Source organism: Chondrus crispus, genomic scaffold, assembly GCF_000350225.1.
Source record: "Chondrus crispus Stackhouse genomic scaffold, scaffold_118, whole genome shotgun sequence".
Lineage (NCBI taxonomy): Eukaryota > Rhodophyta > Florideophyceae > Gigartinales > Gigartinaceae > Chondrus > Chondrus crispus.
Genome location: NW_005178987.1, coordinates 33,163 through 60,814, shown reverse-complemented (window position 1 = coordinate 60,814; position 27,652 = coordinate 33,163). Strand labels below are relative to the sequence as shown.

Here is a 27,652-nt window from a genome sequence, read left to right as displayed (position 1 = left end):
CAACTTCCTCCAGCTGAGGTTCTGCCTGCAACGATAGGGCACGCGGTGGTCGCAATAAAACGAGTTCGAATGGGGCGAGCTTGGTTGTACTATGCGTTTGCGTATTGTACGCATACGTAAGTGCATCAGTGAAAAGGTCCCAGTCTTTTGGGTGTTCAGCGACATAATGTCGAAGCGCTGACAGTATTGTCCTGTTGAAGCGCTCCAACTGCCCATTTGTTTAGGGGTGGTAGGTCGTCGTAAAGACGTTCTTGATGCCCAGGATGCGGCAAATCTCTTGGAAGAGTCGGGACACGAATTGCTTTCCGTTATCCGCCAGCACCGTGACTGGTGGTCCGTAGACAAACACCCAATGGTGGACGAAAGCCTTCGCGATTTCCGCGGCAGTAATCCTCTTGAGAGGCACGGTGCGGACCAGCCTGGAGAAGCGATCCGTGATCACCAGGAGCCACCGAATTCCGCGAGGGGTACGGATTAACTCCCCAAGGAGATCGATCGAGAGCAACTTGAGAGGCGCCGTAGCTGGGAACAGCTTGAGGCGTTTAGTCTTCCTCCGAAGTTTGACTCGCTCTTTAGCGCAATGTATGCAATTTCTTGCAGTTACGTAGCAATCTACGGCCAGCGATGGCCAGTAGCAATCTCTAGTTAGAGTGTAGAACATCTTCCTGCCACGGGGGTGACCGGCAAGCAGTGCATGATGTCCCATGTAAAGAATCCTCGCTTGGAAGTCCTGTGGTGCCACCACTTGTGGTGTCGCATTTACGTTCCTGACGAGAACCCCGCCCCCTTCAGTGCGAACGGGATGTCATCCCCACGATTGATTCGCCTTCTAATTCCGGCGCAGAATGCATCTGCCAGCTGATGACGTAGCATCTCTTCCCTTGTGATAGGATCCAATAAATTCTCGTCAGTCGAGTAGCGTTCCCTGGTCAATATCGCGTCGAACCTTGCCGACTCGAGATCTTCGAAGTCGTCAGAAAACTTATCGACTGGCTCCATTTCGGAGAATCTTCCCAGAAAACATGGGATTTCTTCATCTACGGGGACTGTCGTCTCCCCGGATGTGAACAGTCGCGATAACGCGTCGGCTTGGGTATTGAGCTTGCCCTTCTTGTACTTCACGTCGAAGTCAAACTCTCCAAGACGGAGTCGCCACCTCATCAGTCGGCCTGATGGGTCCGTGATCTCCATTAACCAGCGGAGGGAAGAATGCTCGGTATGTACCGTGAACCGGGTTCCTTGGAGATAGGGCCGCAGCGTCACTACACCCCACACAACAGCGAGACATTCTTTCTCCGAAGTGGAGTAATTTCGCTCTGCAGCGTGTAGTAATCGAGACCAAAACCCGATATGCTTCCTTTGTCCATCTTCGTGTGATTGGAAGAGCGCCGTGCCGACTTGGTAGTCGCTGGCGTCCGTGTCCATTGAATATGGGAACCCAGCCTTGGGCAACGCCAAAATTGGCGGGGAGATCACCGCTTCTCTCAGCGTATCAAAGGCCTTGATCTCGGTTTCGTCGAAGGGTTCCAGCTTAGCAGGTTGCCCCTTCTTGAGAAGCTGGTTCAACGGCGCCGCCTTATGGGCGTAGTTCGGCACAAATCGTCGATAGACGTTGCACAAACCCAAAAACGAGCGGAGCTCAGTCTGGGTGGTTGGTATCGCGATTTCGCGTAAAGCCCTGGTCGACACCTCGTCAATCGAGAGCGTCCCTGGCCGTATAACATGGCCAAGGTAATGTACTTCTTGTGTGAAGAAAGAGCACTTTTCCAACTTGAGGGACACTCCTGCCGACTGCAAGGCGTCGAGAACTTCGTCAACGTGACGTATATGACTCTCGATATCCTTCGAGAACAGAATTACGTCGTCAAGGTAGACGAGACAGGATCTCCATTTGAGCGTTTGTTAGCCCAAAGGGCATACGGAAATACTGGTACAGTCCACCATGACACACAAACGCGGTTTTCTCGCGATCTTCTTCTGCAACGGGTATTTGCCAATACCCGCTATTGCAGTCGAGCGTCGAAAAGACGGTTGCTTCTCCTAGGGAGTCAATATACTTGTCCATTCGAGGCAACGGGTATTAATCCCGTATCGTGACGGCATTTAGCAGCCGGTAGTCCACGCAAAAGCGCAGCTGCCCGTCCTTATTAGGCACCAGTACAACCGGTGAGGCCCATGCTGTTTTCGACGGCTCGATTACTCCGGCTGGGAGCATACGGTCTACTTTTTTCATCTCCGCCTCCCGGGCGTGTGGTCCTGCTCGGTAGGGGTTTTGCGCGATCGGTCGCGTTCCAGTCATCGTGTCGATGGGATGCTTCATGAACTTGATCTCGCCCAGCTCCCCACTCCACATGGAGCTGTACTTGAGTAGCATAGACTTGATCTGATCACGATGGCGGGCCGGGACGTGTTAGAGATCCACGTCATCCCGATTGCTCGCCATAGAGGTGTTTTCTACCGCCCGGTTGGCGTCCTTGTCGAAGTCTTGTTGGACTTCGTTCGCTTCCTCATCGGTGAGGCCTAGCATTGCAGCCACGCTGACTTTACTCGCTATAACAGCGGTTGGATGTGGCAGCAAAGTGCCGACCGTTGGCCCTTAACGAGCCGATAAGGCGCGATGCCAAAATTGGCAACGAGCACGCGGAACTCGCGATTTGGCTCGACTTGCACAACGCCATTGGAGGCGACGACTTGACTCTTTTTGTAGAGTTTCTCATGCGGCTGTAGGACAATGAGGCCGTGCCGTTTTGACGTCACAGAGACGAATGTTTGCGTTCCAGGCTCAAGCACGACTGGCTTGGTGACGCTGACTCGAGGTGATGTCCGACCGCCTGCCTTGGCGAATTCTTGGGACGCCGGCAATGGCGGTGCGTTCGGCGGTCGCCTGAGTGGCCTTCTCGTAGTAGGGACCGAGGACCCGTCGTCGAGCTCGATCGTCTTGCGGCGTGGGTAGACGGCTTCCACGAAACGGTCCATGAAGTCACATCCCAGGACCTCTCCAGCCGCCAGGCGCTCGCATGCGAGGAATGTTACGCGAGTAATTCGCGAACCAATTCTGACAACCCGATCAATTGTACCAGTTATTAAAATTGGTTTGCGGTTTGCGTTCCGAATGTTCAGGGTTGATCCTGGTTTCATTTTCTCCATATACTGCGGAAGTAGTTCATCTTTTCGAATAAAGTTTGGCCCAGCCCCAGTGTCTAGCACTGTGAGCTTCCTTGGCAAACGTTCCGGGACTAGCCCGTAGTCGGCATAGCACTTGTAATTGCGCTTCGCTATCACCATAATGGTGCCTTGTAAACGTGGGGGCACGTATTTTCGCCATGGTCGGCGTAGCTCGCTGAGCTTGCTCCCATGTTTGGGGTTCAACAGATCCTTCCTTGACAGGACCTTCACTGGGGAGGGACGACCTTCGCCGCCAGGCGTCAGGCTCAAGGTAGCCGGGGGAGGCCCTCTCGCCTCCGCTTCGACGCGGACTCCCGAAGTCAGTTTCCCTGGTTGTCTTTGGACACTGTACCGCCTTGGTAGGGGTCAGTTTTCGCAGCTTCCGCGTTCTGGAGGTCGCGAGCCCGGGTGTTGACGATCTCGTCAAGGGCTCGTAACTTCCAATAGCTGTCCGCGGGCGCGCGTTGCTTTTCTTCTGCAGAAAGGTGGTCGTAGTTTCGTATGATACAAGATGACTCGGCAATCGAGAGTTGAACTACGCAATCTGGTTCGATGTGGTTCGGCCCGTATCACTTGTGGCAAATTAAGTTACCACGTGGCCTCTCCGAGTTCGGAGTTCCTCGCACGTTAACTTGCCAGCCAGGACGGACAGCGCGGACATGGCGTGAATGGTGCTGTCCTCGGATGACCGGGGCAAAAACGCGTCCGTACGGGCCCCTTGTGAGCATCATCGACTCCGGGTCGTCCGTTTGCGTCTCGGTGGTCGAGGGTAGCTCGGCCGTCGGTACAGACGACCAATCTCCTTGCATAAGGTGCATCGAGTCGCCACCTACGGCGTAGTTTTCGGCCATCGCCGGCCGAGAGTCAGCAGAAGACTCTGTCATCATCATTCGATGTTGTCCGGCGCGCGATAGCGCCGGTCGGGTCGGCGGCTTCAAAATGCCGACCTGCCTTTTTCCGCCATGTTCGGCGTTTCTTCCGCCACCGAACAGGGCCCGAAGAGCGTCGCCTTCATTCTGGGCGTACTGGACGATATCCAGGAACGTGATTCCGTCACGACGACTTCGTCCCATTCGACGTTCTGTCTCGCGATAGCGCGATACGAGAGACCGGATTCCCGGATTGAGCCCGTCAATGAACATTGTAATTCGTTCATCGGCGTCGTGCACGTTACCGCAACGAAACTCCGCGTCCAGCAGACGAGCGCTGTAACGTGTTTCTGATTCTTCCGCCTTTTGACGCACATCTCGAAGATCGAGTACTGCTCCGCTGATGGCGTCGTTGGTCGCATAAGTGCGTAGCAGGTACTGTATCGCTTCGGACCAGTACGAAATTCCTCCATCGAAGGAGTCCATCTGCTTTGTCGCATCGAACTGCGTTCTTGCCTGGCCTTGCAGGAAATACTTCACTGCTACCAGTGCCTGGGACTCCTTCATGGAGTTGGTCTCACATTCCTCGACGAAACGAGATAAAAAACCCAAAACCTTAATGGGGTCACTCCCATTGAAACGGAGTTCGGGAGCGCCCGTTTGGATTGATCTAATGTGATCCTTGACTTAACGGGTTTCTCGCCCACTTCGGCGTTTGTGACGCCTTGTCAGCCTTTAACGGGGATAGTCCAGAGCGCCATCGAAGAGGCGATTTGTGGGTCGAAGCACCTTCAGTCCGAGGTGCTTCTGCCCAAGCTGGCGGCCGTGCCTCCCGCCTTGCGACGTTCGTCTGCGGCGCTCACCAGCATCCTCACTTGAGGCTTCTTCGTCATCCGACGGGTCCGACTCACAGTCGTCAAAATCGTCAGAGGACGGAGGGTATGGATTCCAATCAGGATTGTGGTATAACTACCTTCGTCCCGACCACTCGGAACGAGGGGGGGTTAGAGTTAAGGGAGCGCGCGCCGCTGGGTAACCCACGCGAGCGCAAACCGTACGGAAGGACTCGAAAAGAGGGAAGGCTCACGTGGCCGGTGACGCGCAGCCGGTCGGTGGTGTTAGATCCAGACGGCCGGTCACGGGTTAGAAGCCTGAGACTTAGAGGTAAAACCGGACGGAGTTAGCAAAAAGCCGTAAAGGGAAGGGAGGCGAGTCTGCCTCTCGTTTACTGGAACGGGGCAGGTGCCCCCGGTCTTAACCCCTAAGTGGGACGCCAGGACACCTGTCCCGCTACAGTAGCTGTTACTTACTGTATACCAGCTACTGTGCTAAATTGGCTAATTTGTGCCATTAACTACTAATTACTAATTACTTACCGTTCGGATTCTACACGTGTAACCAGCGGGGTACCACTGTACTCCGCACCGGCTGTGTGCTGTAAATATAACTCCTTACAGTTCTTCTCGCGCTTACAGCCCATCATACTGTATCCCGGGGCGGCAGCGGTGGTGCGATTGCCTTCGCGCCGTTGTACTACAGACCCCCTTCCTTATTTCGCGACACGTCCCCGTCGCGGCGGACTAAAATCCGTGCCAGCTGTGACGGTCCTCTATCCCGAACGGAGACCATGCGTCTGCCGCGGAGACGCGGCTGTACAGTAGGTACCTTCCTCGGGTCCTCACCCGCATGTACACCCGCAGCGGCGGTCATTTCCCGACCCGCGCGGAGGAGTTCAGCGCTCCTGCTGTTCCCAGTTCCATTCGCGGTACGCAACCGTCTGGATTGGGCGGCTTCCGCCTGCGCCGGGCCTCGAGCGACCGGCGCAAAGAAGCCTTTTTCCAGGACCCCCCGGAGGGCTGGCCATTTTTCCAAGAATTCCCCTTCTATTTCCTCCAAAACCCCACGGGTACGCCCCTGCCAGCCCCGCAGCGGTACGTCCCAGACCTTTCCCCGGGCGTGCGGTACCTCTGTCGTCCAAAACACGAGCAAAAACCCCACGGTAGTCTTTTTCCCGAACGGTTCCTATTTGGAAACCAATAGACACTGTAAAAACAGTCAGAAACGGCATAAACACTTTTGTGTTTCCAAATACTCCCAGGTCGGCGACGACCTCAGGAGTCTGGAACCGTTCTCGGATATGGGCTACGATTTTTATTCGCCCTTCTAGAGGGGAAATCGTAGCCCTTCTTCCCGTACAGTGTTCCCTTGAAGAACCGAGCGGGAACTCGGGTTTACAGGTACAGCGGACGGACCCGCTGTACCTTCAACCGTCCAGATAGGCTTGCCGTTGCGGTGGGGCGTCTTCCCCCGGCGCCGGGCATCATCAAACCGGCGCCAAAGAAGCGATTTTCCCCCACCCCCCCGGAGGGCTGGCCGTTTTTCCAAAAACAGCGCCCTTTCACCAGCGAGACAGCGGGGTGTGTGACCGCCAGCCTGTCCGTGCGGTCAGTGGGGAGCTCCCAGCGGCGGTACGCTCTGCCGTTCGTCCAAAACCGGTCGGTAAGTCCTGCCGTTGTCACTTTCCGCGGAGGCGCGATTTAGAAACGAAAGGAAGCTGTAAAAAACGAGCAGAAACAGCGTTTTACAGTTCCGGTTTCCAAATCCGCCTGGGCCTTCCCAAAGTCGGTTTTCCGTCTTGGGACCTCCGGACGCGGGCAGACCCGGGGAGTACAATGCCGTTAACGGGAAGGGGCTACGAATTTTTCCCATCCTTCTAGGAGGAAAAACGTAGCCCCCTTTTGGGCTTAATTAAAAGCCGGCGACCGGAGTCGCCTCCTTGCCGTCCAGGGCCCTCCGCGCCGGGTTAATCCGGCGCGGGGCAGCGGTAGCGCGCGGTTGCCCACGTGCTCTTGCGGTGGAGGGTTACCGCGACGGGTGCGGCCTGTGGCCTACCCCCGGGGTCGCCCGTCGGGGTGAGATCTTCTCGACCGCCTGGTCGGTGGTACCGCTGCGGGTTTCCCTCCGCGCTTCCATGTCGGGTTGACGCGTACCGCGGCCCGACGGGCGGGCGACCGCACTATCGTCGTGACGGGTCATTGCGGGGGCGGGTTCCCGTTCCCCGCGCAACACCCGGTGCGCGTCCCCATTACCGGCTTGGGGCGGAACCGGCCTTTTCCTTGGTAATTTCCGCCTGCTTTTTCCTTGGGGCGGGTGGTTTCTCGGCGGTTTGACGAGCTCCGATTGGGTACCCCCCGAGGATCGGAGGCGTCTTGAACTGCCGCCATGGTCCAGCGGCCACACGTGCCGGGCGGTGTATGCTGCTCGCGCAACTCGTGGTCCACAGTGCCCTGGAGCCCCGGCGAGGTCGTGCCCGTACAGTATTTACGCGGCCGGGTTCCGTCTCTCGGCGGCGGGTATGCACCGGGGCGCCAAGCCGTTTGACCACCGCGGCGTCAGGTCGTCCTGCCGGCGGGTCAGCTTCCCCCCCGCGTCGGTCCATTCGGTACGGCTCGGGCGGTGGCACGCAGGGGATCGGCGTGCGCCGTAAACGGGTGGTGGCCGCCTGGAGGAGCCCCTCGGCGGAGTCGGCCCCCATCCGCGCCGGGTATTCCGGTGCGGGGTTTGGGGTGGCGCACGCGGGGTTTCGCGTGCGTCGGTGGCGACCTCGCCCGCTCCTGCGCCGGGTCCTCCGGCGCGGGGTTTGCGGTGACGCGCGCGGGGTTCGAGTGCGTCCGTGGCGATTGGCCGCCTCCTGCGCCGGTTCTTCCAGCGCGGGGTTTGCGGTGACGCGCGCAGGGTTCCGCGTGCGTCTGTGGCGACCTCACCCCCTCCTGCGCCGGGTCTTCCGGCGCGGGGTTTACGGTGACGCGCGCGGGGTTCCGCCTGCATCTGTGGCGACCTCGCCCCATCCTGCGCCGGGTCTTCCGGCGCGGGGTTTACGGTGACGCGCGCGGGGTTCCGCGTGCGTCTGTGGCGACCTCGCCCCATCCTGCGCCGGGTCTTCCGGCGCGGGGTTTGCGGTGACGCGCGCGGGGTTTCGGGTGCGTCCGTGGCGATTGGCCGCCTCTTGCGCCGGGTCTTCCGGGGCGGGGTTTGGGGTGACGTGCCCAGGGTTCCGCGTGCGTCTGTGGCTACCTCGCCCCCTCCTGCGCCGGGTCTTCCGGCGCGGGGTTTACGGTGACGCGCGCGGGGTTCCGTGTGCGTCTGTGGCGACCTCGCCCCATCCTGCGCCGGGTCTTCCGGCGCGGGGTTTGCGGTGACGCGCGCGGGGTTTCGGGTGCGTCCGTGGCGATTGGCCGCCTCCTGCGCCGGGTCTTCCGGCGCGGGGGTTGCAGTGACGCGCGCGGGGTTCCGCGTGCGTCTGTGGCGATTGGCCGCCACCCGGGGAAGGTCCTTCGCAGGATCGTCCCGCCCCGCGCTGAGTTTCCTAGTGCGGTGTTAGCGGTGCCGTGCTGCCGCCCGCGTGCGCCAGAAGCGGTCTATGAAGGCCTGGGGGAGTCCCTCCGCGGGTTCCCAGGTATCGTCCGCTGGGGCGTAGCCATACCAGCGGACCTTGTACTGGGTCCCTGTGCAGTTCTCCCGGTGACCGACCAGATGGCTGGACACATACTCTGCGGCGGGTTCGGGTTCTCCGTCCGCCGCGGGCTGGGTCGGGGTGCGGTTCCTCGGCCACGTTGACGCCCGCGGGGGCCGTTTGGCGCTGGTTTCGCCAAGCGGACGGCCCCTGGCGGTTGAACGGGGATCCCGGGCGGAGACCTTGCCGGATGCGTAGCTTCTGGTAGTTGGCCTCTCGTGCTTCCAGAAGCTTGGCCCGCAGGCTCGCATCGGCAACGACGGGGCACCTTTCTTGTCGGTGCGTGGTGTCCAGGCAGAACCGGCACGGTGGCGGTCCGGGAAATCTCCCGCCGGAGAACCGGACGCGTGGATCCTGCCCTTGCCTCCCGTATGGTCCTGTGCGCACGTCGCCAGGGTTGGCGGGTGGAACTGGGGCGCTCGCCGTCGACGATGCCGGCGACGGATAATAACTCGTCGGTGGCGAGCTCATCGAGGTCGGCGTGGCGGTTTGGTCCGTCACGGCCAGGATTGCTTATTCAGCAAATCCCCTGGCCGTCGGGATGTCGGATGCGAACTCAACCGACAGCACGGGCCTCGTCCTTGCGGTGCGGCCGAGTCTTCTAGCCACTCCGGACGGCTCTCGGTGAGCCATGGCTGACATCCCTTGTCGACGGGAAGCCCGATTGGTTTCCCCGATCGCTTGCGCATAGCGAGCGACGGATTGGTAGTCCACATCGGGGTGCGTGGCGAGGTAATTACGAACCTGCACGCACGTGGCGGGCAGTAACTCCTCGACGAACAGGGACTTCAACCGCCTGTCGGAGAATACCGTACCGCAGCGGAGTGCCTTGTCCCAGAGGTAGTTGCTGTAGACCTCCTCCGTCATTTTTGAACTCTGACGGAAGGAGGTCACGTCCCAAACCGCTTCGGAAATTACCTCATCGGTCGCATAGGTACGCAACAAAAAGTTGACGACCTGCCGGTACGTCCTGAGCAGTTCGCGCCGCTCCACGTCAACCGCCATGGTATTTCCATTGAGACGGGACTGGAGTAGGGCGTGAGCCTGACCGGTGAGGTAGAACTGGAAGCACCACACTGCGGCTCCCTCGGTGATCCCGTTGTGGTCGCACGCCATCTTGAGGCGTGCGAGGAGTCCCAATACCGCAATCGGATCTTGACCGCTGAACGTGTGGGACCTCATCTGCACGTCCAGTTTTTTCCGGTAACGGTTAATGTGCCGCGCTACTGTGGAGTCGTAGTGCGAGCTACGCCGTTCCAGTAGGTAGGTCTTGTAGTTGACGGCCTTGGTAAACAGGTCATTGAGGGGCCTGATTACCGTGGGCCGTCGCTCGTCGCTCGTCGGGGCAGCCCGGCGGTGTCTGCTCGAGCGACGACGCTCTTCATCCGACTCGGTGTGGTAGTCTTCCGAGTCGGACGGGTCGTGCCGGTGCCGGTCTCGGCTTCTATCGCGGCGTGCCCTGTGGCCCCGCCTGCGAGAGTCTTTCGAACCGGATGGGTCATCATCGGAGGAGTATCCTCCCCCTCCGGCATTGCGGTATCGCCCGTGGCGTGCCTCGCGGTTATCGCGGTATCGCCAGCGGCGTTCCTCGCGGTTTTCATCCGTCCTGTGACGGGGGTCTTCAGCCTCGGAATACCGGGTGTATTCCGCTTTGGTCCTGTGCGTGCCGGGTGCACGTCTTCTGCTCAACCGGTACGGGTCCCGATTCTCTGTCTCGGGGAGCCCCAGGCGGTTGTCTGTCCGGCGGGGGTCGCCCGTACCGGCGAGTATGGGGAGGACATTTTCTGTGGTCCTCCCTGTAGCACCGTGAACGGTTGGGAGATAGATGGCTCTGGCCTCCGGGTGAGGGTCCATCCTATCAATCCCGGGTACGGCGCCGATCGGATCAGCGATATTAAAGCTTGAGTCCGGAACGGTTTCACGGCGCGGCGCCGGCGGAGGTACCGCGCCTCCCGTTTCGGTAAATGTCGTGGCCAGACGGATGGCCACGGCGGAGCTAATAGCTCCCTTTAGAGCCAATGCGGTCGGAGATTCGTCCTCCTCCGCGGCGAGCGCTGCCACCACCTCGTCGCGTACGAGGGGGGCGATCTTCTTGTCCAGCAGGGCGCGGAGCGCGGTGTCCGCATGCTCCGCCACCAGTCTTAGTGCCGTTCGGTCGAGGCAAACCTGGACGACCTGAGGTAATTCCTCAGCGAGGAAATTCTCCATCCAGGTTTGTAGTCGCGGGAGTACCGCGTCGTACAGTACTTGTACGCGGTTCCCCCCCCCAGCCGGTAGCCCGGCGGTGGTGTCCGACACGGAAGGGGTCTTCTGGCCCCTTGTAGACGGCGGGCGTAGCAGGGCTTCCGGATTGTCGATCCGGGGGTGCTGTGCGCCTCTGCCACTGCGGGTACTTGCTCGCCCGGAGGCGGTATCTTCTCCGGCGGAATCCGCACGGTTCATCGTCGATGATCACTGGCGATCGACGCGGTGATTGTCGACCTCTTTCAATCCGATCGGTAGTTGCTCGCGCTGGCGATCCAGTGCGGGCTCAACCTCTGTAGTTATACCCTCCACAAGAGTACCAAAATGTGGTATAACTACCTTCGTCCCGACCACTCGGAACGAGGGGGGTTAGAGGTAAGGGAGCGCGCGCCGCCGGGTAACCCACGCGAGCGCAAACCGTACGGAAGGACTCGAAAAGAGGGAAGGCTCACGTGGCCGGTGACGCGCAGCCGGTCGGTGGTGTTAGATCCAGACGGCCGGTCACGGGTTAGAAGCCTGAGACTTAGAGGTAAAACCGGACGGAGTTAGCAAAAAGCCGTAAAGGGAAGGGAGGCGAGTCTGCCTCTCGTTTACTGGAACGGGGCAGGTGCCCCCGGTCTTAACCCCTAAGTGGGACGCCAGGACACCTGTCCCGCTACAGTAGCTGTTACTTACTGTATACCAGCTACTGTGCTAAATTGGCTAATTTGTGCCATTAACTACTAATTACTAATTACTTACCGTTCGGATCCTACACGTGTAACCAGCGGGGTACCACTGTACTCCGCACCGGCCGTGTGCTGTAAATATAACTCCTTACAGTTCTTCTCGCGCTTACAGCCCATCATACTGTATCCCAGGGCGGCAGCGGTGGTGCGATTGCCTTCGCGCCGTTGTACTACAAGGATCATAGCGATCCTTCTTGATCTTGCGCGATTTTCGCGATTCTCGAGATCTCCTCGATTGCTCGCCAATGTGGCGTTCGAAATCTTGAGCTCCTCCTCTCGGAGTCTTTTTCCTGGCAACTCGGGGTTCATCTTGTTCTTCGAGGTCGGCCTCGTCACCTCCACCGTGGAGTTGCTCCTCGACCGATTCGAGTCTTCTGACCATCCGAGCCAGTACATCGCGGGTAGTTATTGTGACTGACCCGTCGATAGCGTCCGGAATCTGGAGATCCTCCAAAACGGAGGTAACTTCGCCACGTAGAAGGCGTAGCTCAGCGTCTGCGCGGTCATGACGCGCCTCCATCGTAGAGATTTTAGCACGCAGAACCGTGAGAGTATCTTCAATATGAAGTATGCGTTCGCGAACGAGGGCGACCACTGTAGCCTCGACGTCGGCTATCTTCCCAACGTCTGGGGTACGCGCCCCGATGATCGCGCTGGGCTTCTCCATCATCCGAGTTGGTTGGTCCTGATCTGGCGGTGCATCCACAACCACCGCTGGGAGCGGACCGGTAGTTCTTGGGGTATCTCGCCCATCTTGGCGCGGAGCTCGATCGCTTTGTGTACTGCTCGCGGCTCGAGTCTTGACGCCAGGAAGGCGGGTTTTTCGTGAATTGTTCATCGTGTGTCCACTCCTTCTAGGTCGGGAGACCAAAATGTAGTGCAGTGGACACACTCGCCTACGAGGTCGTAAATCTCGCTATGAGGGAAAGCGGTATGTCCAGTCACCACCAGGGTGTTCGGGGCCCTCTGTCCGTGGTAGCTCAGAGGTAACGCGAGAATCGCGGATAGAGTCGCGGTCAGCGCGTGAAGGGGTGCTCGGGATAACTAGAAGGAGTGGGTGTGGCGGTCGCGTCGCGGACCGCTATCGACAGCGTCGAAGAAGAACAACACAAGAAGGCAGAAGAAAGAAGGAAGGAGAAGTGTAGCGTAGAAACGTAGAAAATAAGGGAAAAAGTAAAGGAAAAACAAGAAAAAGGATGACGAGGAAGGGTGCAGGTACCAGACTTAGCCAACTAGATAGGAACCGTAGAGGATCCCACCAGAGATGGGGTCCGATCACCTGATGCCTGATGCCTCTTTACTGTAGCGCCTTCCGAGACCCGACCTATATAGGCCGAGCGCCGTCGTCGGCGTCGGTTATTAAATGGGTAATTAATAATTAATTATCGTCATTAATCTAATGCCAAGTGGCAATTCTAATTAGAATTGCCACTTGGCATTAGACGCTAATTAGCGTAGCAACTTGTGCGCACCACGTATGTATACGTGTCATACACGTGTTGTACACGTATCATATACATGTCATACGACTTTCATACACGTGTGTGTGCGTGTGGTACACGTGTGGCCACGTGTGGCACACGTAGGGTACCTTCCCAAGTGTGCGCGCACAGTACACGTGTCAAAGGCGGGGAGGGCGGCCTCCCGACGGCGGTGACCAGGGATAAAGGGCGCAGGGTCACTGCACTACACATGGGAGCTACTCGTTGCACGAAATGCGGAATTGCATTTGACATCCAGCGTAGACAGTGCACCAGCTGGCATAGTTCACCGGCAGTTTGAGGCATTTCCAGCTCCTGCAATGCCGATACCCTTGTAGGATCCATCTGCACGCCTTTTTCAGATATCAGACGCCCGCACCAGCGAACTAGTTTAATGAAGAACACGCATTTCTTGGCTGACAGGTAAAATCCGTACTGCCGGCACAGCAAAAAAACTGGGGCAGTTTTTCGAGTAAGGACTTTTCTCCTTTGCAGTGCAGAAGAAAATCATCAAGCCAAGCTTTGGCATTTTTTCGCATGGACCTGAACAATGGTTCGACTCCGCTCTGAAAATTCGCTACGGAGTTCACAGCACCTTGTTGCGTCCTCGTTGGAGAGTAACTCCATTTTGAGGTGACGATGCTATGAATACTTTGCGATTCTGCATGGAGCGGAAGTTGTCAGTAACCGCTAACAAAATCAACCGTCGCAAAAGAGTTGCTGCCTGCGAAGTCGTATACTTCAGAATCCACGTGCGGCATCGGCCAACAGACCGATTCGGTAGCTGCATTACCAGCCCTTAGGTCCACTGTCATACAAAATCTGCCCTTGGGCATTTTAGGCACCAATAAGGGGGCGCTTGCTCATTGCGATTCTTCATTTTTTCGAACAAAACCCATGGTTTCCAGCTCGTCAATGTATTTTTCAAGGAACATGCGCTGGTCAGCCCTGTAGCGACGAGCTTTGGCAACGACCGGTCGTGCACCAGTCTTGAGTTTGACTCTCATTGGCGGAACCTTAGCTGGAGCGGTTTTGCCCAGACGTACTCTAAAAATTTCAGTAAACTCGCGCAGTAACGCCTGCAGTTCAGTTACGCCTTCAGAGGACAAACCGTTCGCCTTGGCTTCAGTCACTTTTTTCTGCAGAGCCAACTCCACTTCACCGGGCATGTCTTCCCCTGGGTCGATGTATATATCCTCATCGCTGACATATCCATCATCCGCATGCTGGTGGTGGTAGATGCCCTCTCGGATGAACTTCGCAAGCGTCCATTTCTGGGGCTCAATCTGAGTCAGCAGAATGTCGGGGACATTAACGATCCCGTTGTGCCTATCCGATGCTGCCTCGAGTATGGTCTTTGTGTCCAAGCCGAGTGCTTCGAGGAGCGGGCGCCCAATTAGAACGTGTTGCGCAGGTTGCTTACTGATAGCCCACTCCACGTTCCGGAAGAACAAGGTTGTTCTATGCCGTATGCGGAGCTCCACGTCCGCCGTTACAGTGCGATCGCATACAACCTTAGCGAATTCTTCGTGTCCTGGATGGTCCACTGCCAGAGCGTACTCCAGCGGAGTATCCAACGTCTTAACCTTCAGTGTGCTGTTGATAGATTTCAGTTTTTCGAACACATCAAGAGGCATCAGGTTATCATCTGCACATTTTTTTCTGCCAATACCATTACCTCAAGACTTTTGTGGAACTTGCCACTGAATAGAGTAGTATGGTTGTCCACTTGAGGACCACCCATCGACCGCATACCTCCATGATGTTTCAATTTTGGATGATCTACCATACTCTTTGCGCCATTCGGCAATGAGGTTGTTGCAAGCGGCGTCGTCGTCTTTGACAAATGGGAATTCCTTGATGAAATTCCTGATGCCATTTGCCTTGCACTCTGCATATAAACAGAGAGGCGTGGTTCTTTCTGGGCGTTTGTTGCCCTTTCCGTTCGAAGGCTTGCCTCCGAACGGCTTGCCTCCAGTGCAGATTTTCTCACCTTCGGGTTTCTTGACACGACCCCCTTTTGGCTCGCGGAGATCTTTTTCCCACTGGAAACACTGCGGCGAGAGTTCGTTTTCTCAACTATTTCAGCCAAATGAACGAGCTCTGCTATGAAGTATCTGAAACACTTCTTGTGTAATCCTTTCGAGTCCTGTTTTTCGAACTCATCTTCCATCATCTCTCTTAAGATCGTAGATCTGAGCCGATCGAAGATGTGCTTTATCGCAATTTTAGGGCACTCTTTTGGGAAGTTGCTGTACCCGGATGCTTCTAGAGTACGCTTGTAGTCCAGAACAAGGGAGTCAATACGCGGTTCGGCACCAGGGATGCTCATGCGGATGCACACAGTCTTGATGGCTTTCTCGACATCAGATAATTCGAAAGCCCCTTTTGGACGTTCACAGCGACGATTTATGCACTCGATAAGGTCTGCTTCGGTAACCTCGGCTACAGAATCGTGCTTGATATATTGACGATCAATGAACAGTTCAAGGACGTTGTGATCAATGGACGTCGCATATGATGCCAGCTGCATATCCACGCCAGGATCCTAATTCTTTTCCATCACCTCTCGTTCATAGCTCTCTCTTGCTTTTTTAAATTTGATGAAATGGAGACAAGTGACGTCTTTCAGGCGGGGTGCTTTGATGGTGGCAACAATAGTCTGGTTCTTGGTAGGTCCCGAAGACACCAGGTCGTCATTTTCAGGGCCTTGTCCATCCAATTCATCGTTGACAAGATTTGACATAATGCCCTCTCCGTCAACGTAAGTCTGAAGATTGTCCGGAAAGATATATCTGTGGCAACTTCAGGGAATACGTTCTTAGAAAGGGCAAAGGTAGGGTAGTCCCTCTCTCTTTATTCATTCACCATCGGTGAACTTTTATCTCCTTCCACCGGCCATTCTCATGGTCCTTTCTTTTGGACCCAAAGGTCAGGTAATTCGAACCTTGCAAGAGTGTTCGGCCAAATTGTGGCTTTAATGCAACAATCCTCCACACTGTACGTGGAGGCCATTCGAGGAGGACGCAGACACATATCTGCGTACAGTAGCACAGGCGACCGATTGGCGGTCAGTAGACGGTCAGATCAGATGGCGCTACAGTCCGTATGCCTTCGATATTACCATTGTCAGCCCTCATTCTCCCAACAGTGGCTGGCGGTCACGGACCTCTGCGCAAAAGATCGTGCAGGCAGAGCGCGATAAGCACAAGACTTACGCTGATGTCTGCTCCCCCACTACCACCGTACAGCTGCACCCCCTGGCATGGGATATCTACGGGGCCTCAGGCCCCGGCACGCAACGAGGCCTACACATCGTTGCCGACTACAGTGCTGGCCAAAATGATAGGGACACAGGCTATTCGCGCTGTGGCAGCTCCCTTTTGCTCCAATGATAGAAGGAAAGAGGCTCTGTACACGTATTGGGCGAGCTAAACGTGATGGAAAAGACGGTTTTATAGAATAAAAAAGCCTTGGAGCTATAATGCAAAAACGTGTTTACGGCATGTCCATAATGATAGGGACAACAGGAACTAACTCGCGTTTTGGCGCAAAACGCAAACTGCGTTCCGCCGAAAGGCGTAAAGGCCATGCTAAGGCTATACTCGAGGGGTCTGCAGACGGTTGTGCAGAAAACAGTCGGTTGGTAGTTCGGAGAAATGGGAAGAGGCAAAGTCCTGAACGAGCACGAAAAGGGGCTTATCGCTGGTCTTTCTCAAGGCGGTAGAACCATTCAAGACATCGCTGCTCGTGTGCACCGCTCCAAGAACGTAGTTTCCAACTTCCTGCGCGCACCGTGAGAATATGGGAGAAAAAAATCGCCAGGAAGACCGCAAAAGGTATCCCCCACCGACAAGAGAAGGTTACTTCGGGCTGCTTCAAATGAAACAAAAGGCTCTAATACGCTTCGTCAGGAGCTGGAACTCTCTGTTGCCTCACGGTCAATCCGCCGCACGCTGCACAACGACCCGAACTTCCAATTCAAGAAGATGGTGTCGGCTCCAATGATGCTGCTCCGTCATCTTGTCGCTCGTGAAAATTTTGCGAGCGAGAAGCTGACATGGTGTCCTGCAGATTGGTATAAAGTCATCTGGTCCGACGAGAAAAAGTTCAATCTCGACGGACCAGATGGATTCGCCTTCTATTGGCACGACCTGAGGAAGGACAAGCGCATATTCTCGAGAAGGCAAGGAGGTGGGAATTCGGTCATGTTTTGGGGGGCTTTTTGTGGGACGAAGAAATGCGAATTGGTGTTGCTCGAAGGAAATCAGAACGCAGAGGACTACATACAGACATTAGAAAGTTATTTGCTACCGTTTATTGATCAGGAGCTGAACGCAGGATGGATATACATGCATGACGGAGCTTTTATTCACAGGGCACATCGGGTCAGGCAGTTTTTTGAGGAGGAAGAGGTGCCGGTTATGGACTGGCCGGCAAAGTCCCCGGACTTAAATCCTATAGAGAATCTCTGGGGTCTGTTGGCACGTGCTGTATACGCTGGTTGTCGTCAATTTGACAACGTCGAAGAGCTTAAAGAGGCCGTTTGGGAAGCCTGGGATAACATCACCACGGACATACTGAAATCCCTTTTGGGGTCCATGCAACGACGCTGCACGGACTGTTACCTTGCCAAGGGAGGTGCTACGAAGTACTGAGGTGAATATTGCGCATACATGGGGTCCAGATAATGGGGTAGAGGTCTTGTCCCTATCATTATGGCCATGCCGTAAACACGTTTGGCCTTATAGTTCCGAGGCTGTTTTTTGTTCTATAAAACCGTTTTTTCTATCACGATTAGCTCTCCCAATACGTGTGCAGAGCCTCTTCTCTTTTATCATTGGAGCAAAAGGGGGCTGCCACAGTGCGAATAGCCTGTGTCCCTATCATTTTGGCCCGCACTGTACATTGCTATTCGCACTGGAAACTCCGCACTACATGAACGGTTGCGCCGCAGCACCATCCTTACTTCCCTCGTCCTCCAATATACGGCTTTATCCGTTAACAGACGTAGGATACAGCTTACACCAATTGCTTGAGGTACCCTAGGTTGGCCCTAACGCTCTTGCATAGGGCCGCCCCTGTACTTTCTCCATAAAGTCGACCATTCAAAGGTAGTGAGTGGTGTTGTGCGGTTAGAAGCTGAAGTGGTACATGAATAATAATGATGGTGTCCTTTCCCGTCCTCATTCTTATAAAGAGAGATTACTGTACAGAGGCTGTCAAAACTCACGTAGGACTCACGTACAGCTTGTTTCGGACGTCCTGTTCACAGGAAACTCCTTTTGTAAAACTCACATGAGTTTTGTAAAAGGAGTTTTTCGAAAATATTTTGATGCGACTCGGCGGACAACGTTATTGTAAAGTAGAACACATCCGGAAATATGAGGCTCCCACATTAAGATGTGGATATTTCTCAAAGACCTAGGAGTTACCAATAGTATTTAGTAGTTACTGTGTGCACCAAACAATTCCGCAAATACGTGGGGTATTGCAGGAATATCCCATATGCTAATAATGAAAGCGAATTTATTAAAGCGATGATGCTTTGCGTATAACAGCATGCTAACACAATATTTACTCTGGGCTTTCAGTAGTTTGATTTGCGCGGAACCTCATATCAACACGTCTACGACTTTTCTCATGATAGTTCGCCTGTACGCGTCTGCGTTTTTCGATTTGAGTTGAACCAATCTTGTACCAACGATTGGTAATCTTATGGTACAGACGTCCGTCATCTGCCCTAAGGGGATTCCACCGAATATGCCAGTTAGTCAGCCCCATGCACAACATGAATATAGAATCATATATTTTCTCTGACCATTTCCATTTTGACCCCACAACGTTCCAAATGCCCAACATCCTCCCAAAATAATTTTCCACCAGTACACGGTCGCTTGAAATATATCGATTCTCTGCAACTTGTGCTGGTGACAGAACACCATTACGCGGCTTCTTAGTCGGATGGATAGCACGACAGAACTCCTTAGAACCTTGATAGCCCTTGTCTAATAAAATCCCCCATGTATGTGGAAATTCGTCTTCCATTGGACCATCATCCTCCAGCTCCAATTCATCAGCACACTTTTTCAATTGCTCCTTGTGAAACTGTCGCATGTCCTGAAAAATGCGAAAATCAGATACAGAACCAGGCTCGTGGGCACTACAGCCAATTGCCATCCCATTTGGCAAAACGGATGCCTCAATTTTGTATCCATACAAGCCATGTTTCTTGCTAAAGTACAGCTTACTCTCGCTCAAGTTCCTGCTTGGGCGATTTGATGGCTGGAATGTCACGTCGGTGGCATAGCGGGCCATCGGATAGTTGCGAAACAAAGCGTTGGTATCGACCATCTTTTTCATACTCCATTTTCTGGCTTGATGGGAAACGTAATGCTCGTATATTGGTCCGGATATTATTGCGACAAACTTTAGAATGATGCGTTCAAATGTTGCCGCCTTCATATCGAACATCTTTCCCATGAAATCCCACTGCGATCCATGCTTTAAGACGGCTAGTGTCATGAACAGCACATCCTTGGCGGTCTTGTCACATTTCCGTCCTCGTCCGACATTATATTCGGACATTATGTGCCCCTTAAACGCCTCCCAAACCCCTTCAAATTGCATTGGGGAGAAGTTAGTCATCTCCCTGATACCTTCTGCCCCGCCCTGATCATAAAAAGTGTCCATGATGAGACACTCGGAACCATTTTCTTCGTCAGTGTCCTCTTGGAGCGGTTGAGACAGCTGTACCTCGAGTTCCTTCTCTCTCTACCGCTGCATCTGCGAGTAGAGAGAGGGCAGTAGCTGCGTTAGTTGAAGTAAAGGGAGACATGGGGAAGGGATTTTGATGGGGTGGGGTGTGTACTTTGAAGAAGACCTCTGTTCTTCCGAAGTTACTGTATCGTTTTGGAAAAGAGCGGGAGACTTCCTAAAAGACGGCGCAATTTGGATATTACGGAAAGCGCACAATTTGACTTCGTAATTGTGGGGGAGATTTGGGGTACTGTACAGGGTACAGTACCCAGGAGTGGCCCCAGGACCAAAGCCTTCAAAAGATGATTTTATTGGTCTACGTGTACGCCAGGTGTACACGTGGACAATCTCCCTTTGAAGGGCGGCGGTCCTGAGAAGTGGAAGATGCTGGCGGCCCCTCTAAAAGAGAAAGGGGCGCGCCGCGACACCCCGCGACAGGAGGGACACAACAGAAAAAACAACAACACCGGGACCGACGCCCTCTTGAAATAAACATCTCGCTTTTCTCTCTCCCCTACGCGCGCAGCCCCCTTTTTTAGCTGTCAACATGGTACTCTTGTGGAGGGGTGGCAAAGAAGACGGCTCCCTGTCACAGTTTGACGGGTCGAAGCCGGCCGACGTTCACAAGTTCTTCTTCGTCTTCGAGAATGTTGCCACCTCTGGCAAGTCGGACGAAGAAAGGGCATCTGAACTCCTTCGCTACATGGAGGGAGATGCATTCGACTTCTTTAATCAAGCCTTTGTCAAGAACGGAGATATCAGTGCAGATGGCTCCGACTACCAGAGGGTCAAGAAGGCCTTGGTCGAGCGGTTCGCCCCGGTTGAATCACCTGAAGATGTGATTCGGGATGCAATGGCCGCTCGCCTTTCTTTCGGGGATCTCAGTAGGTCCCTTCGAAACTCAGACCGTCACTACGAGAAGGCGGGATTCAACGACGAAGCGAAGTTCGGACTGCTTCGCAACGCCGTGATGGAACATCTCGAGTTGGCCCAGTTTGCCATCTATCGAGGTGCGAAGACCTACAAGGCCCTATTCGACGCAATCATGGACTTCTGGTCTGGTCGCTGCGCCTTTCAGGCGGCGGCGAACTCCTTGAGCAATTCGCGCTACCAGGGGTCAGAGAGCTCGCAAGTTATGTATGAGCCGAAAGGGCAAGGTGGGTCAAAAAGGGTCATGATGCGTTCAAAAGCTCCCTTGTCTCCACTCGAGACGAAGGTTGACGCTTTAGCTGATCGACTAGCCGATATTTCCCTTATTATCAAGAAGAATCAGTCGAGGGATGACGCAACAGCATTCCGCCCCGCCCACGATCGTACTTGTTCTTATTGCAAACGACCGGGTCATGGCGCTAATAGATGCGATGCGAATCCGCATAGGGACACGAAATGCCCTCGCTGCGGAAAATTTGGTCATTCAGAGACAAGCTGTTGGGCTATAATTGGTCCACAGAGGGGAGGTAGCGGTGCCTACCCTCCTAAGAAGACCCAGACGGATATTGCCGTGTCGGGTACACGGACGGGCTCCGCAGGAACCAGGTGAGTGTTGTGACACACGACGACCTCCCTGCTGATGAGAAGTTAGTGGCATCAGTCAAGAGAAACGCCGATGGAGAGCCGGTGGCCAAGACGCGAAAGGATGGTGGCGGCGAGCCAATCCCGTCCCTTCTCAACCCACGTAAGTACTGGACTCCGAACCACATGAGGAAACCTCCTAAGCCCGGCCGTCGAACAAGAAAGAAGAGGAAAAGTAAGAAGAACGCCGTCCAAGAGCACTCGGGGAAGTACGATGTGGTTTCTTCCCTCGCGAACGCCCCCTCTGGTTTGACATTCGGTCAACTGATTCGAGGAGATGGCGACGAGGCTAAGAAAGAGATCCGTCGTTTGTTCAACAGTCGCCCTAGACGCCGCGTAGCTGCTTCGATCGGTACTTTGCCGAAACGTCTGAAAGTAGTTTCGGTACAAGTCTACGGGACACAAATGAGAGCGTTGTTAGACTCAGGAGCTATCCCTAATGTTATGAATGCGTCTGTGGCATCGAAGCTCTCTCTGTCTCCAAAGCCGACCTCGACGAAGATTACGGTCGCCAATGGACAAAAGACAACCTGCTTAGGTTCCATCGAGGAAGTTCCTGTCACGTTCAATGGTGCTGTTACTTCACTCAACTTCTTGGTTGTTGAAGGATCCCCAGTTGATATCTTAATCGGGTATCCAACTCTCGAAGAAATTCAAGCCTGCATCGATCTAGGTCACCAGTCTGTTAGTATGTTGATCGGAAACGAAACCGTGAAAATGAGTCTGGAGTTTGATCAAGTACGTCCCATTGTCGCGGATTCGGAGACTGATAGTGTGGACTTCACTTCTGATGTCGAGTCGTTCGCCTCAGAAAACTCGTCGGAAGAAGAGACTTATGTTGTCGCCATCCTCGGCGATGAACCTTTCGAGCTAGACTTAACTCTGGACGGAGCGACCGGAGAAGATGAGGAAGTAGAATCACCTGATTCGAATGTCATCAACAAGGCCGTGAAAATGCTTCGGGAAAAACTTGTGCATCTTGACAATGAAGCTCAAGCAGTCATCGAGACCGCCCTGATGGATAACAGTATCGTTGCTACATCCCTTGACGATCTTCGGCCTGCTGAAGTCCCAATCAAGCACCATTTCGAGTTAGATGATACTAATCCGATCTATCACTCGGCGAGGAGAATGGCTCCCTTGCATAACGAAATCGTTCGGAAAGAGCTGGACAAAATGCTGGAAGCAGGAATCATCACGCCTTCCAGCGCCGCATGGTCCTTTCCGGTCGTCATCGTATCCAAAAAAGATGGGAATCCACGCTTCTGTGTTGATTACCGTTCTCTGAACCAGAAGATGAAAGCAGACAGATGGCCTTTGCCGAAAATAGAAGAGATATTTGATGACTTGGAAGGAAATGCGTACTTCACTTCTCTGGATTTGTTCAGTGGTTACTGGCAAATTCGGATGGCACAACAATGCAAAGAAATGACTACTTTCGTCTGTCGCTACGGGACGTATAAGTTCGAAGTCATGCCCTTTGGATTGATGAATGCGCCTTCGACATTTCAGAGAATGATGGATACAATCTTTCGCGGAGTGCGGTTTGTGCGTGTGTACCTCGATGACGTTGTGGTGTTCTCTAAGACTATAGAATAACATCTTCGCCACCTGCAGCATGTATTTGATGTGCTTGACGAGGCTGGTCTTAAGCTTAAGCCGACAAAGTGTAGCTTCGCCCAGGCGAAGATCAAGTTGCTCGGTCATGTTGTCGACAAAGGCGGGATTGCCGTTGACCCGAGCAAGGTCGAAGTGATTCGGAATGCACCGATCCCGACCACTGCGACTGAACTTAGGAGCTTTCTTGGGTTAGCAAGCTACTACCGTCGTTTCATCTGCAAGTTTGCGGACATTGCTGCAGTACTCCATGCGGCTACATCCGGAAACGGCAGATTGAAATGGACCGGAGAAATGCAAGAAGCCTTTGATGAACTACGCATAAAGTTAACTTCTCCGCCAGTCTTGGCTTACCCAGACTTCGAGAAGGCCTTCGTCGTTGAGACGGATGCGTCATCGGTCTCCGTCGGGGCTGTGTTGGCTCAAAAGAAGGAAGATGGGAAAATACACCCCATCCAGTACGCAAGCCGTACTATGAATACATCTGAGCGCAAGTACTCCGCTTGTGAGCGTGAGGCGCTTGCGGTCATCTTTGCTTTGAAGAAATTTCGTGTTTACGTGCTTTCGTCTACACCTTTCAAGTTGATTACTGATCACCAGGCTCTTAGTTACGCCTTTCGCAAGAAAGACATCCACGGTCGTTTGGCTCGTTGGCTAGACTTCTTAGCCGAGTACGACTTCACCGTGGAATATCGTCGTGGATCCGCAAATAGTGCAGCTGACTACCTTTCTCGCATTCAGCCCAAGAACGGCGACAACCCAACTTGCCAGGAAGAGGGAGACCTTGCCCTCGCTATCACGACCCCGATCTACTCTCCAGAAGATCTAGAAGAGTCTTGCCAAGATATCATGTCCTATCTGCAAGGCGAAACACCGGTTGGGTTGGATGATTACAGGAAGTCTCGCATGAAGAATAATGCGAAGAACTTTCTTGTCTGGGAGTCGAAGTTGCTCCGCCGCACCATTCGTGGCCTTCGTGTTGTTGCCCCAATTTCCGATCGCGAAAAGATACTGAAGGGTTTCCATGACGACATTGGTCATTGGGACTTGAAGACCACTCGTCAATTTGTCACGGAAAGGTACTGGTGGCCGACCGTTGGTATGGACGTGGGTGACTACGTGAAGAGTTGTGACGGGTGTCAGAAGGCACGTCCGATTCCCAGGTATAAGAAAACTTTGCGCCTTCCCATCACAAGCTTGTTTGATGTTTTCTCTATTGACTTTGCTGGACCCTTCCCTGTCACTTCGTCTGGAAATCGCTTCGTGTTGGTTGCGGTCGAACACCTCACAGGATGGCCAATTGCTCTATCCACTGCTGATAGTACTGCTCAAGTGGTTCTCGACTTCGTCAAGAGAGAAATCATGTACTCATTCGGCCCTCCGAGAACCATTGTCTCTGACAATGCTACCTGCTTCACAGCCTCGGCCGTTTCTAGCTTCATGGCTCGACACGGTATCACTTGGCGCACCGTCCTCGCCTACGCTCCCATGTCTAACAGTAGAGCAGAGAGAATGGTTGGAACTTTGAAGGCTGCCGTCCGTAAGACAGTTCTTGGTACTGGAATGGAGTGGGACGAAGCACTCACCCAGGTCCTGTATGGATATCGCCGACGTGCCATGAAGAACGGCGTGTCGCCATTCGAACTGATGTATGGGATCCCGCCTCGGATGGATTCCAGTGCAGAGACAGGTGCAAGCCTAGTTGTTCCTTCCTTAGACCATCATCGTCGTTTGGAGCTCCTGACTGGATCTGTCCCACGAGCAGTTCGCTCAGGGGCCTCTGTGGAAAAAAGGCTCGTAGCGTCGTCGTCTCACTTCTTCGAAGTGGGAGACAAAGTTCTTGTCGCTCGGGGAACTTCATTCGGTGGTACGAAATGGCCCGCGTTCGTTTCCAAATTCTACGGCCCGTGCCGGATCTTGGAAGTTCACCACCCGCGATATGTGCTAGAGTCGCAGCACGGCAGAGTATCCAGGAAGCCTATTCATGCTCGCCGACTCGTCCTATATCGTGAAAGGAAGTTCGAAGCCTAAGTCCTTTGTTAAAGCCTAAGGCTAAGTCTTAGGCATAAAATCGTTTAATGCATGTAGAGAATAGATGCAATTGCTATCATGAAACCCGTATAGGCAAGAAAAGAGAAAAGAGCGTGGCTATTTCGACTTATTTCTTTCAGCTTTCAGCTTGCGACGTTTGCGACGCTTAGTGGAAGCGCTAAGCGCTCTTGTGGTGGAAGCACGGACAAGACAGACCTTTCGCATTTCACGAATTTCGAGCAGACTAACTCCATCACCAAGACAGAGTTTCAAAGCTTGAAGGGAGAAGGGCATGGGGTACGGTTCCATACAATCCAATATGATGTGATCCTTTGAAGATACGCACACCGTATGCAACTTTTTCGAACTCCCCTCAAGCGTGACAACAAACACTCCCGACTCGACATCAAGAAGTTTGCCTATTGTTGGGACCGATCCGAAGGTATGCTCGAGAACTACTTCCTCTCGTTTGAGATGCTTGTTGGCATCTCTCAGATCACGAATACGTTGCGGAAGACTCCCATGCTGCACAAACGATTTCGAATTCTCCTTGAAGTGCTTCCAATACGAATCGGCGAGCTTTCGCGCGCCGAGAGCACGCATCGAGTTGCAAACGGCAGCTAGGATGCATAGATCAGTCCGATCTTGATAGGGAGTAGCACTAAGGTTGTGGATATGGAAAGAAGACGCCAAAGAGCTCTCTGAGCGGGCCCCGGAAGTGGATATTTGCCAACCAGCGCCCTGGATACTTCTGGCACCACTCATCAATGAGAAGGTAAGCTGACACGCGCTCTCTGCCGTTCGTGTAGAACTTGTCGTTTTGGATCTGGTGGCCCGAAGATTTGTTCCCACCACAGACTTGTAGGGTATACAGCAGAATGGGGTGCTTCGACTTATCGCATGCGTCGATGGCGACGTACTTATTTGCGAGTCTATCGTAGCAGATAGACTCAATATTCCAAGCATCATCCTCCACGTGATCATAAGAACGCTTATCGTCAATCGATTCAGTCAGCCCGACTCGGGAAAACTCATCTACCGAGACCCCGTGCTTTCCTCGCGCACTTAAGTGGATGACCACATGTCGACCGAAAAGGCGGAGCATTTCCGTCAAATCCAAGTCATACCTTGTCAGATTCGGTCCAACCCAAACATGGTACGGAAAACGAGGCGAAGCTTCTTCATTCTTCGACACCTTCATTACGTCCGTTCTTTGCGACAATAGCCACATTATCCTCTCACGAGCGTTGTGCTCTTCAACGGATACTCTCGCCGCCTTCGACGCGATATGTTTACGGGGCGCCTTGCCGCCAGTACTGCAGCGCGCCGTCTGCTTGGTTTTCGCCATCCTCGTCTACATCAGGTTTCTTGCAAGGGGCAGACTCGAGGACTAAAACCTCACCTGAGTCCGCCACACAAGCAATCAGCGATCTCTGAGACTGGAGGCAATTAGAACCTGACGCGTTGACAGGTTCTTCAAGAAAAAACGCAGGAACACCGAAGTTAGTTGTGTGAAAAGTAGAGAAAGTGGGTAGGTTAATGATAGAAGTGATAGCTTACAGTGATGATGAGCTGTACACGTGTATACGTGGAGCGATTGGGGGATTGGTGTCGATTGTGACACTAAATTGTGTCAAATGGGATCGTCAAGGTTGAGCGCCGGTTCCCTGACTCAAGCCGATCACCAGGAGCAGCAGCGGTCAGTATATATGTTGCCCCTGCCCGGGTGTGGGGCTGGGGAGGGGGTCGTGCGGGGGAGATTTGGGGTACTGTACAGGGTACAGTACCCAGGAGTGGCCCCAGGATTAAAGCCTTCAAAAGATGATTTTATTGGTCTACGTGTACGCCAGGTGTACACGTGGACAATCTCCCTTTGAAGGGCGGCGGTCCTGGGAAGTGGAAGATGCTGGCGGCCCCTCTATATGAGAAAGGGGCGCGCCGCGACACCCCGCGACAGGAGGGACACAACAGAAAAAAAACAACAACACCGGGACCGACCCCCCCTCTTGAAATAAACATCTCGCTTTTCTCTCTCCCCTACGCGCGCAGCCCCCTTTTTTAGCTGTCAACAGTAATCTCAATTCACATTGCTTGCAATCCAAAATATTTATAATTTGATAAATGGTTGAGTATGTTGGCAATGACAATGCCTATACCGTATCTGCGCAGGTGCGTACAGCATACAGTTCGTAAATGCGCATGCCCATTCTATTTGCACAAGTGGCCTAGTATGCATCTATTAATTGTACTGTACACCCACACATAAATTGCATCATCCATCCATGCACGCCCAACTGTCACACGTCGGCATTGCTTGCTCCGCATCACCACAGGTCGAGACTCAATCAAGTCTCATCTCCACAGGACCTTTCCACCGGACACCACCACGACAAGTCGAGACTCGTGGAGACTCATTAAAGTCTCATCACCACAGGTCGAGACTCAATCAAGTCTCATCTCCACAGGACCTTTCCACCCGACACCACCACGACAAGTCGAGACTCGTGGAGACTCATTAAAGTCTCATCAGGACCGTTCCACCGGACACCACCACAGCCCCGCACTTCGCCCACCTCCCCCCCCCCCCCCCCCCCCCCCTCTACTATGCGTGTAATGCTACACATGTTAACATACAAGTTGTATGTTGTATGAGACAACTGCAGAAAGTCTAGA

The 27,652-nt window shown here is 54.0% G+C and overlaps 5 protein-coding genes across 5 annotated transcripts in view; 3 read left to right on the top strand and 2 right to left on the bottom strand.

The window, feature by feature from the left end:
* Nucleotides 1–220: 220 nt before the first annotated feature.
* CHC_T00001895001 (hypothetical protein) lies at nucleotides 221–2,299 on the bottom strand. Its single transcript, XM_005712949.1, has 3 exons — nucleotides 2,156–2,299; nucleotides 867–1,770; nucleotides 221–786 (listed from the first exon to the last, which is right to left on the bottom strand). Exons 1-3 carry the CDS (start codon nucleotides 2,297–2,299, stop codon nucleotides 221–223), a joined length of 1,614 nt encoding a protein of 537 aa, XP_005713006.1.
* A 14,690-nt stretch (nucleotides 2,300–16,989) lies between these two features.
* CHC_T00001894001 (hypothetical protein) lies at nucleotides 16,990–17,658 on the top strand. Its single transcript, XM_005712948.1, has one exon. The coding sequence runs from the start codon at nucleotides 16,990–16,992 to the stop codon at nucleotides 17,656–17,658; it is 669 nt and encodes a 222-aa protein (XP_005713005.1).
* Nucleotides 17,659–23,242: 5,584 nt separating this feature from the next.
* On the top strand, nucleotides 23,243–24,979 carry CHC_T00001893001 (hypothetical protein). The gene is made up of 3 exons (XM_005712947.1): nucleotides 23,243–23,781; nucleotides 23,845–24,147; nucleotides 24,271–24,979. The coding sequence occupies exons 1-3, from the start codon at nucleotides 23,243–23,245 to the stop codon at nucleotides 24,977–24,979; spliced, it is 1,551 nt and encodes a 516-aa protein (XP_005713004.1).
* A 661-nt stretch (nucleotides 24,980–25,640) lies between these two features.
* On the bottom strand, nucleotides 25,641–26,327 carry CHC_T00001892001 (hypothetical protein). The gene has a single exon (XM_005712946.1). The coding sequence runs from the start codon at nucleotides 26,325–26,327 to the stop codon at nucleotides 25,641–25,643; it is 687 nt and encodes a 228-aa protein (XP_005713003.1).
* Nucleotides 26,328–27,620: 1,293 nt separating this feature from the next.
* The window catches only part of CHC_T00001891001 (hypothetical protein), a 1,278-nt gene continuing 1,246 nt past the window's right edge, over nucleotides 27,621–27,652 (top strand). The window contains exon 1 of the mRNA XM_005712945.1: nucleotides 27,621–27,652. This exon is cut by the window's right edge and continues 568 nt beyond it. Within this exon, the coding sequence (XP_005713002.1) occupies nucleotides 27,621–27,652 (32 nt within the window).

Coding starts and splice junctions, on each gene's coding strand:
- CHC_T00001895001 (XM_005712949.1), bottom strand. CDS start 2,299: ATGACTGGAACGCGACCGATCGCGCAAAACCCCTACCGAGCAGGACCA. Junction 1,771..2,155: donor GGGCCTCACCGGTTGTACTG/GTGCCTAATAAG, acceptor GTGTCCCTCAAG/TTGGAAAAGTGCTCTTTCTT. Junction 787..866: donor CACAAGGGAAGAGATGCTAC/GTCATCAGCTGG, acceptor TTCGCACTGAAG/GGGGCGGGGTTCTCGTCAGG.
- CHC_T00001894001 (XM_005712948.1), top strand. CDS start 16,990: ATGGTGTCGGCTCCAATGATGCTGCTCCGTCATCTTGTCGCTCGTGAA.
- CHC_T00001893001 (XM_005712947.1), top strand. CDS start 23,243: ATGCAAGAAGCCTTTGATGAACTACGCATAAAGTTAACTTCTCCGCCA. Junction 23,782..23,844: donor TCTCCAGAAGATCTAGAAGA/GTCTTGCCAAGA, acceptor GGATGATTACAG/GAAGTCTCGCATGAAGAATA. Junction 24,148..24,270: donor CGCCTTCCCATCACAAGCTT/GTTTGATGTTTT, acceptor CACTGCTGATAG/TACTGCTCAAGTGGTTCTCG.
- CHC_T00001892001 (XM_005712946.1), bottom strand. CDS start 26,327: ATGGCGAAAACCAAGCAGACGGCGCGCTGCAGTACTGGCGGCAAGGCG.